General features: G+C 44.0%; 1 protein-coding gene across 1 annotated transcript in view; it reads right to left on the reverse strand.

Annotated features, from left to right (window-relative positions):
- The window catches only part of LOC126475086 (low-density lipoprotein receptor-related protein 4), a 633,185-nt gene that overhangs the window by 584,487 nt on the left and 30,458 nt on the right, over positions 1-18,240 (reverse strand). Inside the window, exons 3-4 of the mRNA XM_050102652.1 lie at positions 14,908-15,043; positions 5,274-5,403 (exon numbers count right to left, since the gene is read on the reverse strand). Coding sequence (XP_049958609.1) covers positions 5,274-5,403; positions 14,908-15,043 — 266 coding nt within the window. The remainder of the gene's footprint in view (positions 1-5,273; positions 5,404-14,907; positions 15,044-18,240) is intronic.

Consider the following 18,240-nt stretch of genomic DNA (forward strand, 5'->3'; position numbering starts at 1 on the left):
TGGTGCGTAATCTAGAAAGGCTAGGGGAGGGAGACCCTTACACAAAAAGGTCCGGTCCTCCAGGTTGGGCGTTGTACCCACTGCTAGTAAACCGTCTATGAAAAGACTCCGAGATTACGAATATCTCACATATGCCTCAGATGAAATGTGGGCCCCAAAATATGACGACCTATAGCTAGAAAACGGACATGAAGTTGGAAACATGGAATGAACGAATTACGTTTAAATCAAGATACTTTAGAAGCCTCAGTAAAAAATATTACACGTTTGTTATGTAACAATAGCAACAATAAAGGGCAGAAGACTGTTGGGCAGGAATGTGCAATATATGGATAAATATACAATTTTTAACAGTGGTAAAGAAATTGGTTCCCGCGAATTTCAAACAACCTTCTGTGTAGGAAATGAGCTCGTATCCACATGAGTATCCTTTGAAGCAGATGATGAAAGATTATGCTATCTTAGAGTAAGCTCCAATCAGTTCAACTTGTCCTAATAAACCGTCATGTATCAGCTAATGATACAGATGATGCAAAAAGTACAACTTCTACGAAAACATATCAGACTTATGGAACAAAATACCAAACCACGATGTAAGATAGTCATGAGGAACTTTAATGCAAAAGTAGGAAAAGACGATATTTACAAACCTTCCACTGGAAAGACAGTTTACGTGATAAAAGTAATTAAATGTCTATCGGTCGATAAACTTTGCTATATCAACGGACATGATTATTAACAGCTCTCCCTTCTCTCACAAACGTATACATAAAGAAAGCTGGAATTAAAGTGATAAGAAAACAGTAAATCGAATTGAGCATGTTCTCATAGATAACAGACACAGAAAAGAAGCAGAGATGCACGATGATTTTAAGGAAAGGGAATGGAGTGGGACCACAATCTAATTATAAGAACAATGAGATACAGTTTCAAGGCAGCACCTAAAACGAAAATTAAACCTGGAAATATGACCATACTTGAGCTGGAAAATGTAGTAGGAGCAGAAGAAATACTAAAATACAATGATGAAGTTTCAGATCAATCCGAGGTTCTAAGTAGTATGGGAGAAAATCATAAAATGAACACTAATGAGTGCGGGAACAGAATAAAAGAAGTCATCCTCACAGCTGCACGTAATACACTGAGGGTAAAAAAGGCAGGAAGAAATGGCTTGATGAATAATCTGTGAAAACTGAAGACAAGCATATAAAATACTCAGAAAACGGCTCCAATGAAATAAGAATCCTGAAAGAGAACTTAGTAACGATAGAGGAACAAAATCAAGAACAAGTAGAAGTGAAAATGTGAGTGAAAACTGCTAATATAGCCTCCTAATCCATACAAAAACTTCTACGGTCTAAACTACTGACAACGAAAACTACAATGAAGCTTTATAACACAATAACAGACCAGTCCTAACCTATGGAGCGGAAACACGAAGTTTAATTAAGAGAGAAAAACATCAATCATAAGCATCTGAAAACAAAGTTTACAAGAAAATGATTGGTCCATACTATGATAATGAATCGCATAGTTGCAAGAGAAGGCACAACACAGAAATCCGCATGCTGTCACAACTAGCAATAATGAGCACAATAAATTCCAGAAAACTTGAAAAGGGGGGGGCATCTGATGAGAATGAAAGGGGATCAAGTGGCTTCAGGAATATTTTTAGAAAAGTCATTTGGTAAGAGACCATGTGGGAGACCAAGGACTAAATGCACAAATAAAATTCAAAGACTATGCAACAAGATGGACATAAACAACCGGCAGGAAGTGGCATAAGACAGAAGCGTTTGGAGGCAGTATGTGAGATATGCAGGGGAACTTCGAAACCTCATTGCTCTCAACATCTTTGCTCGGGGCGTCTTTCTACCTGTTGAACTCGCAGTTGTCCACAGTGTGTTGTGAGTGAAGTAGTGCAAGGGTTTGAGACGAGAGAAGCATCCGTTAAATTGTTCGTTCACGCGCTGGCAAAAATGCCACACGTCTGTACTAACGAAGAACAAGCAGATATAGTGTATGTTTACGGCTTCTGCGGTGGTACTACTACTGCTGCTTTCTAAGAATATTGCCCGCGCTTTCCGACAGGTCGAATTCCTGATCACGGATTATTTCCGTGGATTTTCCATGCGCTGCCTTAAACAGTTCCCATTTTTCTTCTGAATGTGTAGTTCAGGAACAGCAATACTTTACTGTGGTCCTACTGCCAGCGCGTGGTGACATTCTGCTCCATCAACGATCCATAAACACGTGTATGACGAACTTTACGAGAACTTGTACCGATTTCAGATACGGTACAGCGTGTCGACAATACTCACATTGGCGACAATGTCACTAAATGTGCTTTATATCGGAAAGCATTTAGAATAGGGTATATGTCTTCTTTTGCTTGAAAAGATTTTTCCTGTTATATCCCTGAATATTGACAATTCGTCCTGGGGCAAGCCGTATAAGCGGCGCAGAGATAAATGGGCATTCACTCTAGCGACTACATGTGCCGCAAGTGAGGGAACCTACTGACATAAGCTACTTCGACTTGTTGTCTGGCGGCTGGGAACGACCATCTCGGAATCAGCAAATATGGTCGATTGTTCGCGTGCTTCTATCGTGAGCATCAATTGAAAGTGATTGAACGATTGCGAAACCACTAGTAGGTGACAAGCTATTGCTCGTAGGCGTCTCATCACAGAATGCGAAGTCGCACACCTGTCTGCTCTGTGAAGCAAAACAGAGGGCGATCTGTGCCTGTCATGACGACAGAGTACGATCACTTGTAGAAATAAAGACTACCAACAACCGTAGTTTTTATAAAATATATTGATTAAGTGACCAGTTTCGATACTACAATACTGTCACCTTCAGCCCCCTATGCAAACTGGTGATACCTGACCCACGGTGCGTTAGGGCAAGTACCACGTATATTCACTGGTCTCAAGGAATATACGTATCTGTCCTAATGCACAGGGGTTGGATGTCACTATTTAGTTTGCATAGGGGCTGAAGATGACACTAATGCAGTGTCCAGATTGGTCGCGTAATTAATATATTTTATAAAAGGTACGGCTGTTGGTATTCTTTATAAACTTGTGATCAGTCGCAGTCCCACGTCCACTTCAATGGTGGATCATCTAAAACTACGTACGACCACAGTCTAACATACACTGTCTCGACACTCACTGATGCGAAAGTTGTTAGGGTCCCACAGTTGGAACGACACTAGCGCTCCTAGCGCCGAGAAAGCTAGTCTTAAGATTAATGCGTGTTTTCAGTTATTTTCTTACATAATTAACGAAATATTTATTACATTTTTTCCTTCCAAGCATTAACAAATTATCAAGAGTCATGAATTATTCTGAAATAAACACGAAAGCAGCCGAATCTCGAGGTTTCAGTGACTAAAGCCACAATGAAAGAAATACTTCAGAATATGTGTACAAATGCAACTTTTTCCGCTGAAAAAAAATACAAACACATGAGAAACATATATTTCTATTTTTGTCTCTTCCTATTATGATAGGTACTTTCCTTGACACTTAATAATTTTCTGTGGAGTCTAATGACCCGTACGTTCTTACACTTCACTCGACCTTCCTATTTTTGTAAATATAATTACTTTTGCTTCAAAGGTGAATGTCTTGATGATTCCTGCCGTTTGTGCCTCAGATATAGCAGGAATTGTATACTGTGTGGTTTTATCTTCAGCCACGGTTGTGGTGGCTTATTTGGTACGTTAAATACTGTAAGTAATGCATTCCACATAAGTGTCTACGTTCAATATCCACCGATTCGACTGGAAGTGTAGCGAACAAAACTTCACGTTTTTCAGTGGATGTAGGACGTGGAGGTCGTATGCTGTTGACTAGCCATTTTTTTAGTTCTTAAAAGAAAACGACATTCGTCAGAAAATATCTGTAGGTTACAAAAGAGTCGTCAGTAAACAGTCCTGTAATCTACCGTTTCATATTTCCTAGGTTCGTTAGAACCTAAAGAAAGACAATTGTGGTGTCATTTTTTAGCTATTGTCGATTTTTATGGCACTACATACGCTCCTTACTTCAGAAGCTATGTTACACATCAATATAAGTGATACTATTCGCATTCATCTGATATTGTAGTCAGCAGTGTAGCTTTCTGTCCGCTAGTAACAGAATTTTAGCGTAGCGTTGTTGATCGAAGCACGACTGTATTTCTGTAACATTTCGTGTTATGTAAAGTGCGCTCTGTGTCAGGAGTGAATTTCCTCAATTTGGTGGACTTTTATAAGCTGGAGCCCTTATTGACTGGACAGGTATCTTTCATTTTTGTTTTACGACATGTTCACGGATATTGAAATTTTTATTTCCTGTCTGGGGTCAGACAGGACAACATGACTAGCACACACACATGGGGAAAAACGTGCGTTTCACTAGAGCTAACGTAGGAATTCTACGCACGTCCAGTTTCGTGAAGAAACTGTATGCCAAATAAAGCTAACCGCCGCTGGAGAGCGCAAAAATCACATTAACCAGCTCGCGACATGTGGCTACGGTGCTGTGTCTCATGACGCTGGATGTCCCATCTGCGTGCACGTCGACGTTAGTTGCCTCGTCACCTGTGTCGACGGCTTTAGACTGTGGTACAATACTCACATAGGCACCAGTGTTCCGAAGTAGAACGTTCAGCGCACATTGTTGAATAAGGGGTTCCCCAGCTTTCCGCGTGTTCACGTGGCTATCGGGCGCCAGCTCCGAGCCCGCAACCCACGGGAACAGCGTGACCCGTGCGTAGACATCTGAAGCCACATACCTCCGGAAGCATACCATGGATTTGTCGAACTTGTGTCACGTAGAATAGCTGCTGTATTGGGTTCCAAACGTTGACCACCACGTTATTAAACAGTTCATCATAATCTTTTGGTTAGCCAGTGTATAGAACTACGAAGTTGGAAGAATCTTTTTCAAACAAGCCGTATTTTTATTTAGGCCTCTGACCTACCGCGTTTCAGAGTCAACGCTGTCATACTTTATTACCTACAGACACGTCACTTTTGCGTTAGCAAATCTTCAATAACCGCATCCGGTAACTGACTTACGGTCATTTGACTACATCTAATGTTTCAGAGTTGGACGCAGCTTAGTTAATTCTTCATAAGGGCTGAGCAGGCCGTTTCTGTCTGGCGGAGACGCCCGCTTCCTTTTTCCAGAGGTGGAGTCCTCCTCTAGAGATTGGCAAATCGGCCTCTCCGTCCTGCGGCCGCAGCAGCAAGTACAGCTTCGCCGCGCGGTACTTACTTCTTGCGCGTACAGTTGTACTCGTCAGAGTAGTCTTTGCAGTCGTTCTCGCCGTCGCAGCGCCACGAGGAGCGGATGCACATGCCGTTGTCGCACTGGAACTCCTCCGCCGTGCAGTTCATCTCGGAAGCTGAAACACAAGAGCCACACAGCCCGTGAGCACACAACACCGCAGCCTGCGTCTCACGCAGCCACCTGGTGACTTCTCTAAAACACGAGCACTTGTTGAAATAGCGCTCAACTGATGAACATCTAGTGATTACTACGGGGTGTTCAAAAAGTCTCTCGGCAGTGCCGTATGATTGTTAGCCGCGCGTGCCGTATGATTGTTCGCCTGCCTGGGTTACTTCCCTTCAAGTGGACTCTCCCAACACACCACTGTTTCGTTTATCTCAGCCAGCGTCAGTAGTATCGTTGGCGTGTGTCGTTACGTGTTGACGTGAACGTTTAAGTTTAGTTCCTCGGTTTGTTTCGTTTTTGTCACTGTTAAAATGCTAACCATAGGAGAACGTGTGTTTTTAGTCGAACAAGTGTTCAAAACTGGCGGTAAATACACAATTCCAGTTCGTCAAACATTTAATTCAATTTTCTTGGAGGCAACACTCCCACATCGCGATACTGTGCGAGATTTGATTAACAAATTTCGAAGTACGGGTTCAGTGACAGATGCACGGAGAAGTAGTCGTCCTAGCGTTTTGTCTGAGGATAAACTACTCGATATTTCCGATAAAATGTCCACGAGTCCGAACAAGTCAGCAAGAAAACTCTCCCAGGAAATCGATGTTATTGTCGGAACGGGCCACACAGCTGTGAGGAAAAAATTATAACTTTTCCCATAAAAAGTGACAGTCGTGCAAGAACTGAAAAATACTGATCGTGGCGAGAGACTGCATTATTGTCAATGGTTCAAAAATTTCGTTCAACAAAATGGAAGGAATATTCTTAATGAAACGTTGTTCACTGATGAGGCGTGATTTCATTTATCCGGGTACATGAACTAGCAAAATTCTCGTATGTGGAGTACTGCAAATCTATTGTGTATTCATGAGGAACCACTTCATTCTGTGAAAATAAGAGTTTGGATTGTGGGTCCCATATTTTTCAACGAAACAATAAACGCACAATGATACTGCAGTGATATTCTGCACCCATTCATAGGAGAACTTGTGTTAAGTGAAAAACTGAACGGTTATTTTCAACAAGGTGGTGCAACCGCGCATACAGCTTGCGTTTCAATGTCACTGCTTGCTGATGTTTTTGGTGATCGCATAATTTCACAGGCCTCCACGATCGTCTGACCTAACACCACCCGACTTTTTCTTCTGGGGTGCAGCGAAAGCAATTGTCTATAAAAACCGTGCAAAATCCATCGATGAATTGAAAACTGCAATATCCACTTTCACTGCTTCTGTTACAGAAGAAATGTTACTGATTGTGTTTGGAAACATGATTAGACGAATTGAATTGTGTGTTCAACAACAAGGGGGGGGGGCACTTTCAACATTTAATGTGAAAATTTCTAAGTAAAACAAAAAATGAATAAATTAATAACTTGTATGTCACTGAGTTTGATTTCGGTCTATTCACTGCGGCATACGGGACGCGCGGCTAACAATTATACGGCACTGCGGAGAGACTTTTGAACACCCCGTATAAGCAATACGAATACGTTTGTGAGTGACATGAAAATATAAAATATGCACTGGTGTGCAAAACTTAAAGACGAAAGTAACGTTCGCATGGTGTGTCACTGCAAAGAAACATAGCTCCTTGAAACTTGGAATATACATAGCTGAACCGCTACAGTATAACGAGAAAGTAACTGTAAGAAATACGCAATGAGACGAACAGAAAAGACGTTTGTCAAAAGACATGATACAGGATGGTCCCCTGTACATTAGGGAAGGCGGGACGTCCTTCTCAACAGTGTGTTCCAGAGTCACGGACGGGGCAATGCTTGCTGTGCATGGTCGGCACAAGGTTGGTAAGGAGTTCTCGTGGTAGGGAGTTCCATTCCTCCACCAGCGTGGTTGGCAACTCCTAGATGGTCGCTGGTGCATGTGGACGTGCTGCAATACACCTCTCCAACTCATCCCACATGTGTTTGATCAGATTTAACTTCCTTCGTCGAATATCCTGTCGTTCGAAGAGATCCTCCACCAGAGGTGTTCGATGTAGTTGCGCATTGTCATCCACAAAAATGGAATCACGGACTAAAGCACTCCTGAAAAGAAGCACGTCGGAAAGGAGTACAGTGTCTCAATAACGTTGACCTGTAAGTGTGCCGTGTTCAAAGATCTGGAAATCAGTACGCACATGCAACATTATGCCTCGCCACACTGTAATACGTGGAACACCAAAACAGTCGTGTTTGACAATATTCCTGGTTACATTACGCACCGCAATATGGTAAGAGGTGGGTAACGTAAAGAACCCAGAAACATTGCCGATCATAATCGTTTTGCCAGGTGTTATGGTGTGGGGAGGCATGATATTGCGTGGGAATACTGGACTCCAAATCTTTGAACACGGTACACTCACCGGTCATCATTATTGTGATTCTGTACTGCTTCGTCACATGCATCTTTTCAGTGGTGCACTCTGGTGCTGACTTCATTTTTTAATATGACAATGTGGCGACTGCAACGACGAGCGCACGTGGGGGAGTTCTTGGAATGAAAGGATATTCGACGAATGGGCCGGCCTGCCCGTTCTCCCAACTTAAATCTCATCGAGCATGCATGGAATGCACTGTGGAGACAGGTCCATATTCATCAGTGACCATCGAGCAGCTGTCAACCACGCCGGTGGAGGAATGGGACGTCCTACCACAAGAACTCCTAACCCAACTTGTAGCCAGGATGGTAGCACGTTGCAGAACAAGCGTGTCCCACCCGTGGTGCTCACACACCCTATTAAGAGCACTGTCCCACCTTTTGTGATGTTCAGCGGATCATAAAAAATGGCGGAGACTTCAGTGTAAACGTTGGCTCTAAGCACTGTGGGACTTAACATCTGGAGGTCATCGCCGGCCGAAGTGGCCGAGCGGTTCTAGGCGCTACAGTCTGGAACCGCGCGATCGCTACGGTCGCAGCTTCGAATCCTGCCTCGGGCATGGATGTGTGTGTTAAGTAGTTCTAAGTTCTAGCGGACTGATGACCTTAGAAGTTAAGTCCCAAAGTGCTCAGAGCCATTTTAACCATCTGAGGTCATCAGTCTCCTATACTTAGAACTACGTAAACCTAACTAACCTAAGGACATCACACACATCCATGCCCGAGGCAGGTTTCGAAACTGCGACCATAGCAGCAGCGCGGTTCCAGACTGAAGGACCTAGAACCGCTCGGCCACAGCGGAAGGCTTTTGGAAATTTGTGGTATGTTCCCTCGGCTTACACATACTTAATCTAACTTAAACTAACTTACGCCAAGGACAACACACACACCCGTGCCCGAGGGAGGACTCGAACCTCCGACGGGGAGAGCCGCGCGAACCGTGCCAAGGTGCCTCAAACCCCGCGGCTACCCCGCACCGGTAAATGTTGCCTTTGAATAAAAGTATAATCTTTTGTCTCTTGGCGTATTTATTTTCAGTTACCTTCGGTATTATTCTGTAGCAGTATTTTCTACACAGGGTCCAAGTTTCATTGAACTATGTAACTTGGTATGCGAAAGTTATTTCAGTCCTTAATTTTAGCACCCTAGACTACTTTAGGCTACCATTGCTGTTTTAGAGGAGAATTAACAGAAGGGAGCGAATATGATATCCGTTCCTCGTCATTTTATCGACTCAGTGTGTCCAGTCAGATGCAGTTTCCAAAGTGGAGGCAATTTCTTGTCTCCTCAACTAAAAACAGACGTAAGGGAGAAACTTGTTAATCTTTGAAGGAGTGACGACTGTGGTAGCCTAAAGAAAACCAGTGATAAGCAGGAGTGCTACCTCTGCCACAGTGAACTGATTTATGCATTCCACAACGTATCTGAGAAGGCAGTCAAAGGAATAACACAAAGTTGTTAAGGCTGTCGGGACCTTTTGTTGACGTATTGTCTGTTGGCTTTCATCTCTGAACTTTAGCCCAACGTTTGTTTGGCGATTTTTATGACGTTTCACCAGCACGAGTGGCTAACATTGGCACTGCTCGTGGAGTGTGAACCTGTAACAATACCAGCAACGCGTGCTGTATGCACGCCAGCTAAATCAATCTCTTTGGAGATTACTATTGATATATCGGCAGGCTGGAATATCTGTGGCGGATGGCCCGCAGTGAGAGGTCCGAACAGTTGTCTGCGCCGGCGAAGTCATGTCAGTTGGAGTTGGATCAAAGGCAAGCTGTGAGTGTAAACAGCCGAGGCGGCGAGTGACAGCGAGCGCGGATGGTAGCAGGTGGTTGTGTCATGTCATGGGGATGTTTCTCATTCCATGACTTGTGCCCACACATTCAGTTTAACGTGAACATGAACAAGAATGCTTATTTCATCATTATCAGTGAGCAAGTGACGCCATTTTTTCATGATGCGTGTGCTGTGGACACTCCCGTCTTCCAAAATGACAACAGCTGTGTTCACAGCGCTGCAACTTATGTTTGTGGTTTAATGATCACTCTGCTACTTCACCGCGTCTCGACTGGCCCGCTAAAACACCCTGATCTTAATCCAGTAGAAAATGTGTGGGACTTTTTGGAACAGCATATGAAACGTAGCATGAACATATTCGTAGTGTGGTAGCTCTGCGAAATGTAAATATCAATGAGTTCTTCAGCCGGATAAGGCTGAAAAAACTTGTGAGCTCTCTTCCTCACTGAATTGTCGTACTTTTTATGGGCGTGATGTCTCCTCAGGTGTGGACAATATTTTGGCTGGCGTGCTTACACCGGTTATCCATTCATGAGAATAGTTTAATTATTCACTTTACCATACCCGATGAGGGTAACTAGCCTTCTGAAACATGTACTGTGCTGAATGAATTAATGGTTGAACATTCTTTTCATCACTGCTTACACGGAATGCCAGCTACGCTAAGCCACCATTTCTCATCCCCATGCCACCGGCCAATTTGTTCATGTCGACAAAAATACGAAAAAACCGCGAGAAATGTATGCTTAAACATAAATGCAGATGCTAACCAAGTCTCCAAGTTCTGCTACTGTATTTGACCACGAACGGCACCTGTGCAATGTCTTCAGTTCATTTGCAAGTGTCAGCCATGGTCACAACAGTGTTTGGTGTAGTTTTGAGTTCATTATTCGGGAGGTGAGTGAGTTCCAATTGTTGGTGCTCGTATGGCGGGTGCTTCCGTTACCAAGTTAGCCCAAGTGTTTGGTGTTGCAAGAGGCACCGTTTTGAAGATTTATACCGCTTACTGGGAAAGCGGAAAACCATCATCCGCTAAATCACAACACGGACAATAGTGTATGTTCAGTAATCGTGACGGAGGGTCATTGAAGAGATTTGTGACGAAAAAAGCAGCTGCAAAAGTCACTGCAGAAATGAATGTCGAAGTCGCAAAACATGTCAGCACCAAAACAATAGGAAGTGACTTCCAGAAGCTGGGAATTTTCGGGCGAGCTGGAATTCCAAATCCACGCATTGGTGATGCAAATGTCCATAACAGATAACGTCGTGCCGAAGCTCCATTATGGAACAATGGAAGAAAGCCATTTGGTCGGATGAGTCTTGTTGCACACTGTATCCAAATTCCAGCCCAATATGTGTCCCAAGAGTGAAACATAGCGGGGATTCGGTGATGATTTGGGCAGACATATCGTAGTATTCCATATGACCCACGGTTACTCCACAAGGTCGAATTACTGCCAAGGATTCTGTGATCATTTTGACTGATCAGGTTTATCCCATGGTACAACATTTGCTTTCCAACGCTGATGCTGTGTTCCATGACGGCTGGGCGCTGTTGATATAGCTCACTTCGTCCAGGATTGGTTGTATGAGGATCAGGATGAATTGTCGCATCTCCCTTGGCCAAAGTAGTCACCAGATTTCAATATTATCGAGCCTTTTTGGTCTACTTAGGAGAGATTGGTGCGTTATCGCTATCCTCCTTCACCATCATTACCTGAAATTGCCAATATTTTGCAAGACGAATGACATAAGTTTCGCTAGAAAACCACCCAGGACCTGCGTTCATCCATTCTGAAACAACTGGAGGATGTTTTGAATAACTACGGTTTTCCTGCGCCGTATTATGCATGGTAATGTGTTGTGTTTGTAGAGGATTTTCCTATTTTTGTCCATCCCCTGTCTTCCAATTTGGTATATATTGACGGGAAAAAACTGCACCCCCAACAGTAGAGTATTCGGGAATACATTCGTATTTAAGTGATTAACATCGCAACATCACAGGTTAATGTGAGCGCGAGATAAGCCATTGCAAATGTGGAAGGCTATTGCAATAATAACAGGTGAAACCACCAGAACGTTCAATGCAAGCATGCATACAGGCATGCATTGTGTTGCACAAGAGCCAGATGTCAGTTAGTGCAACGGAATTCCATGCCTATTGCACTTGGTCAGTCAATACTGGGACGGTTCTGGATGGCGCTGGAGTTGTCGTCCGATGATGTACCACATGTGCTCGATTGGAGACAGATCGGCTGATCGAGCAACATGTCCACATTCTGTTAAGAAACACCGCGTGGAATGCTTTTCATGGATGGCAGTCCAACAGGTCGAATCACCAGACTGACATATAGATTTGCAGTCAGGGTGTGTGGGATAACCACGAGAGTGTTCCTGCTGTAATACGAACTCGCACCCCACACCACAACTCCGAGTGTTGGTCCAGTGTGTCTAGCACGCAGCAGGCCCTGCACTGGCCGCCTTCTAATCAATACACGACCATCACTGGCACCGAGGCAGAACCAGCTTTCATCATAAAACAGAACAGACCTCCACCTTGCCTTCCAGAGAGCTCTCACGTGACACCACTGAAGTCGCAAATTACAGTGGTTGGAGGTCAGTAGACTCCACGCTACAGGGCGTCTGGCTCGGAGATGTCCTTGAAGTAACCGATTTGTAACAGTTGATTGTGTTACCGTAGTGCCAACTGCAGCTCAGGTTGCTGCTGCAGATGCAGTACGATGCGCCAGAGCCACACGCCGAACACGATGGTTTTAAATTTTGGTAGTGCCACGTGGCCGACCGGAGCCCGATTTTCTTGCGACAGTACCTTCCTGTGACCACTGTTGCCAGCAGTTATGTACAGGGGCTACATTCCTGGTAAGTCTTTCTGCAATATCTGAGAAAGAACATTTAGCTTTTCTTATCCCTGTTACCAAACCTCGTTCAAACTCAGTGAGGTGTTGATAGGACTGCGTCCTTGTCACCTTAAAAGCGTTCTTGGCCAACCTGACTAAGATCAACTCACCCCATCCAATCTCAAAGGCAACTAATGCTCTCGACCATTACAGCGTGTATTTATAGCAAACCTGATTTACATTATCATAGTGGCACTACTAGCGCCACTCTTATGCCACTAGAGCGAAATCTGAATAAACATCATGTTGCGGCGTAAAGTCAGGCGCCGGCGTGCCAGTCGGGAACGAGAGAGAGGGCTGCGAAGAAGACTTCAGCCAGTTGCACGCTGACCGACCCCTCTCCAGGACGACAACGCGACAGCAGCAGCCTTTATGCAAAGAGAGCATAAACGCCGCTCCCGACTAGCCGCGGCCCAGTTGAACAGAACCTTCACGATTAGCGACCTGAATACAAGAGTCAAAGCTCATTATTTTGCTCGTACATTCTAGGTAGCTCAAACTGCAATTGTTATACTGAAGAGATTTCTTATTTTGTCGGTCGCCCTTTGCTTGCGACACTTCTATGCAATTCTCAAAGTTAATTATTGTCGTGTAGTTTTCGTAATAAAACTCATTAATACGATTTATTTGAATGTCTACCGATCCGAGAAAGCAGGTTTTCTAGACACCCCATATTCGACGACTACACAGGATTCAACAGATCATCTTTCAGATGTGGAAACACGACTACCATCTTTTTTAGTGTTGCCGATTTTTTTCCGTGTAGCTGATTAGCTCCAGTTCTAGCATGGTGTGTGCATTTGTTGTTTGGCATCTTTATACACTACTGGCCACTAAAATTGCTACACCACGAAGATGACGTGCTACAGACGCGAAATTTAACCGACAGGAAGAAGATGCTGTGATGTGCAAATTATTAGCTTTTCAGAGCATTCACACAACGTTGGCGCCGGTGGCGACACCTACAACGAGCTGACATGAGGAAAGTTTCCAACCGATTTCTCACACACAGACAGCAGTTGACCGGCGTTGCCTGGTGAAACGTTGTTGTGATGCCTCGTGTAAGGAGGAGAAAAGGCGTACCATCACGTTTCCGACTTTGATAAAGGTCGGATTGTAGCCTATGGCGATTGCGGTTTATCGTACCGTGACATTGCTGCTCGCGTTGGTCGAGATCCAATGACTGTTAGCAGAATAAGGAATCGATGGGTTCAGGAGGGTAATACGGAACGCCGTGCTGGATCCCAACGGTCTCGTATCACTAGCAGTCGATATGACAGGAATCTTATCCGATGGCTGTAACGGATCGTGCAGCCACGTCTCGATCCCTGAGTCAACAGATGGGGACGTTTGCAAGACAACAACCATCTGCACGAACAGTTCGACGACGTTTTCAGTAGCATGGACTATCAGCTCGGAGACCATGGCTGCAGGTACCCTTGATGCTGCATCACAGACAGGAGCGCCTGCGACGGTGTACTCAACGACGAACCTGGGTGCACGAATGGCAAAACGTCATTTTTTCAGATGAATCCAGATTCTGTTTACAGGATCATGATGGCGCATCCGTGTTTGTCGACATCGCGTGAACGCACATTGGAAGCGTGTATTCGTCATCGACATACTGACGTATCAACCGGTGTGATGGTATGGGGTGCCATTGGTTACACGTCTCGGTCACCTCTTGTTCCCATTGACGGCACTCTGAACAGTGGACGTTACATTTCAGATGTGTCACCACCCGTGGCTCTACCCTTCATTCGATCCCTGCGAAACCCTAAATTTCAGCAGGATAATGCACGACTGCATGTTGCACGTCCTGTACGGGCCTTTCTGGATACAGAAAATGTTCGACTGCTGCCCTGGCCAGCACATTCTCCAAATCTCTCACCAATTGAAAACGTCTGGTCAATGGTGGCCGAGCAAGTGGCTCGTCACAATAGGCCAGTCACTACTCTTGATGAACTGTGGTATCGCGTTGAAGCTGCATGGGCAGCTGTACCTGTACACCCCATCCAAGCTCTGTTTACCTCAATGCCCAGGCGTATCAAGGCCGTTATTACGGCCAGATGTGGTTGTTCTGGATACTGATTTCTCAGGATCTATGCACCCAAATTGCGTGAAAATGTAACCACATGTCAGTTCTAGTATAATATATTTGTCCGATGAATACCCGTTTATCATCTGCATTTCTTCTTGGTGTAGCAATTTTAACGGCCAGTAGTGTACCATTTTTATACAGGCACTATGAACCACACGACCAGAGCACCATGCTGCATGCACCTTATGGTTGGCGATAGTTCTGAGGTGTGTGTGTGTGTATGTGTGTGTGTGTGTGTTATTACCCTTAATAATAAATCTCACCGCAATGTGTTTCGTCGGAGAAGTCGCCGCAGTCGTCCTCGCCATCGCACAGCCAGTCCTCGCGGATACACTTGCGGGTGTGCGGGCAGCGCACTCGGTGGTCAGACGGCAGGCACTCCCCGGTGGTCGGCTCGTTCTGCAGGAAGGAAGAACGCTATACGGCCGTTTCCAAAAATGCGCCGAACGTACACAATGCCACAAAATCATTGTGCCTTACAGGAAACTCTGATTACTGCGCTTAACGTACACTTCTATGATATTCTACACACATCAATATTGACTGGAACACACTCTTCGAAATTCTGAGGGTAGCAAGGTTAAAATACAAAGAGCGAAAGTTTATCTACAGAAACCAGACTGTAGTTGAAGAACATGAAAGGGAAGTAATAATTCAGAAGGGGGTGCGAGAGGGTTGTAGCCTCTCTCCAATGATTTTTAATCTGAAAGTCGAGCAAACAATAATGGAAATCAAAGAGAAATTTCGACAGGGTATTGCGTTTCAGGGTGAAGCAAAAAAGCTTCGGCGATGGAACTGTTATTCTGTCAGAGACATGGAAGAACTTCTTTTTACTTTATTGGCTTTAGGGACCTGCCCATACATGGAAATGTTACACTACAGACTTTTTTTAATCAGAGCGTATACTAATTTAAGTCGTACCCTGGCTTAATAAAGGACAGATTTCGACGGAAAACAAATTTCACATCTACAGTGTACTCAAAGGAGTAAAGAGAACTAAGATGTAATACAGGATACACACAGGTAGTATGCTATAAAAATCCTGCTGGTAACACAAGATATGATAAAACGTCACTGGTACACATTTGGGTTTCCAGTTTAATCCGTGTTATTCACTGTGTATATAAATTATCGATAAAATGTTTTGGATGTCTTGTAAGAATTCTTTCAAAAGTTGCGGATAGAGAATTGTACATTTTTTCAGGTGTATTAGTACTATATAGACAGAAAATGCGAACAGCATACACGAACCAGATTTGGGTATTACGGTCATATGTATAGACAGTACTCAGACACATACATACAGAAAATACGGCCGAAGAACTTGGAAGAGCAGTTGACCGGAGTGGACAGCGCGGTTGAAAACCGAGAGATCCGAAGAGCAAAACCCAGTCGGACCACGGAAGTTTTCAGTCTGCCTTTAATCTAGGCTTCACCCCTCAATGATTTGAGCAGTCACCTGGAGCGACACGTTATTCAGTTTCCACGTTATGTTATTAGTATGATAACTGGGGTAGATAACGAACATACAAGTCGCGGAAGTGGCGTCCAATTGAAAGACTTGCTACCGGTCATTCAGCTACAAGAAATTTACTGTTTTTATAGTTGATCGGAATGGACAGCGTCGTGAAAACGGGATGTAACATTAATATTAATATAAGAACAACAAATTAATAGTAAGTAGTAGAATTATTTTCACGTGATGCTGAAAGAGTTATATTAGAAAACGATGTAGAAGAGTAGAAGATATATTTTGCTATTTGGGGAGCAAAGTGGAGCTGATATAAAATGCAAACTGCCAAGAGCAAAGATGAATTTCCAAAAGGGAGAAATTTGTGGACACTGAATATACATTTATGTCTTAGGACGCCTTTTCTGGGGGAGTTTGTAAGGGCCGTAGTCTTGTACTGAAGTGAAAAGTGGACGATAAACAGTTCAGACAAGAGGAGAATAGAACATTTTGAAATTTGGTGCTGCAGAAGACTGCTGAACGTTGGATGGCTACAACCGATGACTAATGAAGAGGTACTGAACCGAAGTGAGGAAAACGAAATTTATGTCACATATCGATTAAAAGAAGGGACCAGTTGACGGGACATAGCCTGAGGCATCAAGGAATTGTCAGTTTGATAATCTTGAAGGTTGGGGAGGGGTCGTGGTAAAAATTATAGAGGGAGACCAAGACTTGAGTACAGTTAACAGAGTCAAATGAACGTGGGCTGCAGTAGTTATGCAGATATGAATAGACTTGTACGGAATAGATCAGCGCGGAGGACTACATCAGGATTACATCAGGACTGAAGACCACAACACCAAAAACGCTATACCGTTCTTATGAACCCTTACTTATCATCAAGTGTATATCTAATAGTCTGTTTCCAGCAGGCTCCTGCTAACCATGGTCTAGATTAGCACTTACAAGCAATAGCAATAGTTATATATTACCGACACGGTTCATCTGGGGGCGGTCTGCAATGTATGGCAACTAAAGCTAACTTCACAATCCAAGATCTTTAAAAATGCGTTTTAGTGGATTATAGCAATAGTTATATATCGTCGTATCTTAAGCTTTTGAATATGTTGTAAAAATTCAAAAGCACAAGATCCGATCACGACAGCACAGCTTTGAGGAAACTGGTCATCCAATAAAATGAATTTTTAGCGACCTTTTCTTGTGAAGTTTTCTTCCTTTACCATAGGAATAGCTTTGTAGAGTCATGAATTTCAAACATGTATAAAAAGGTGTCGACGCTATCTTCACTTTTATGGATGACAATGCACGACCACATCGAACTGCGCAGATGGAAGAACGAGAGGATATTCGGTGAGTGGACTTACACGCCAGTTTCCCATACTTAAATTCGATCAAGCACGTGTGGGATTCGACGAGCAGACGTACTGCAGCACTTCCACACGCACCAACGACCATTCAACAGTTCTCAAAATGGTTCAAATGGCTCTGAGCACTATAGGACTTAACTTCTAAGGGCATCAGTCCCCTAGAACTTAGAACTACTTAAACCTAACAAACCTAAGGACATCACCCACATCCATGCCTGAGGCGCCTAGAACCGCTCGGCCACCTTCGGCCGGCAACAGTTCTCAAATGCGTTGGTGGAGGAATGGAACGCCCTACAACAACTCCTTACCAATTGTGCGGCGAGCACGGTAGTACGTTAAACACCTTGCATTGCTGTCCGTACTGATCACACACCCTATGAAGAACCATTTCCCGCCTTTTGTAACGTCCAGGGGACCATCATACCTCGCGGTGTAATTAATGTCTTTGAATAAAAGTGCCATTTCTGTACGTCTCGTGGCGTATTTCTGTCAGTTGCCTACAGCACCGTACTGTACTGTACTATACAGCAGCAGTTCATTCTATGTATGGCCCAAGTTTCACCGAGCTATGTTTCTTGGCAGTGGCACTCATGAAGAAAGTACTTTCGTCCATACGCTTTCGTACAGCATATTTTGTATTCGTACAGTCATCATAAAAATATACGGACTGAGGAACAGCGGCCGGTCGATTTGTGTTAGAAACGTTTAACATCGACCATCAATTTTGAAAACTTTATTTAGGCTACTAGTTTCAT

The sequence above is a fragment of the Schistocerca serialis genome, chromosome 4, assembly GCF_023864345.2.
Source record: "Schistocerca serialis cubense isolate TAMUIC-IGC-003099 chromosome 4, iqSchSeri2.2, whole genome shotgun sequence".
In the NCBI taxonomy this organism is placed as follows: Eukaryota; Metazoa; Arthropoda; class Insecta; order Orthoptera; family Acrididae; genus Schistocerca; species Schistocerca serialis.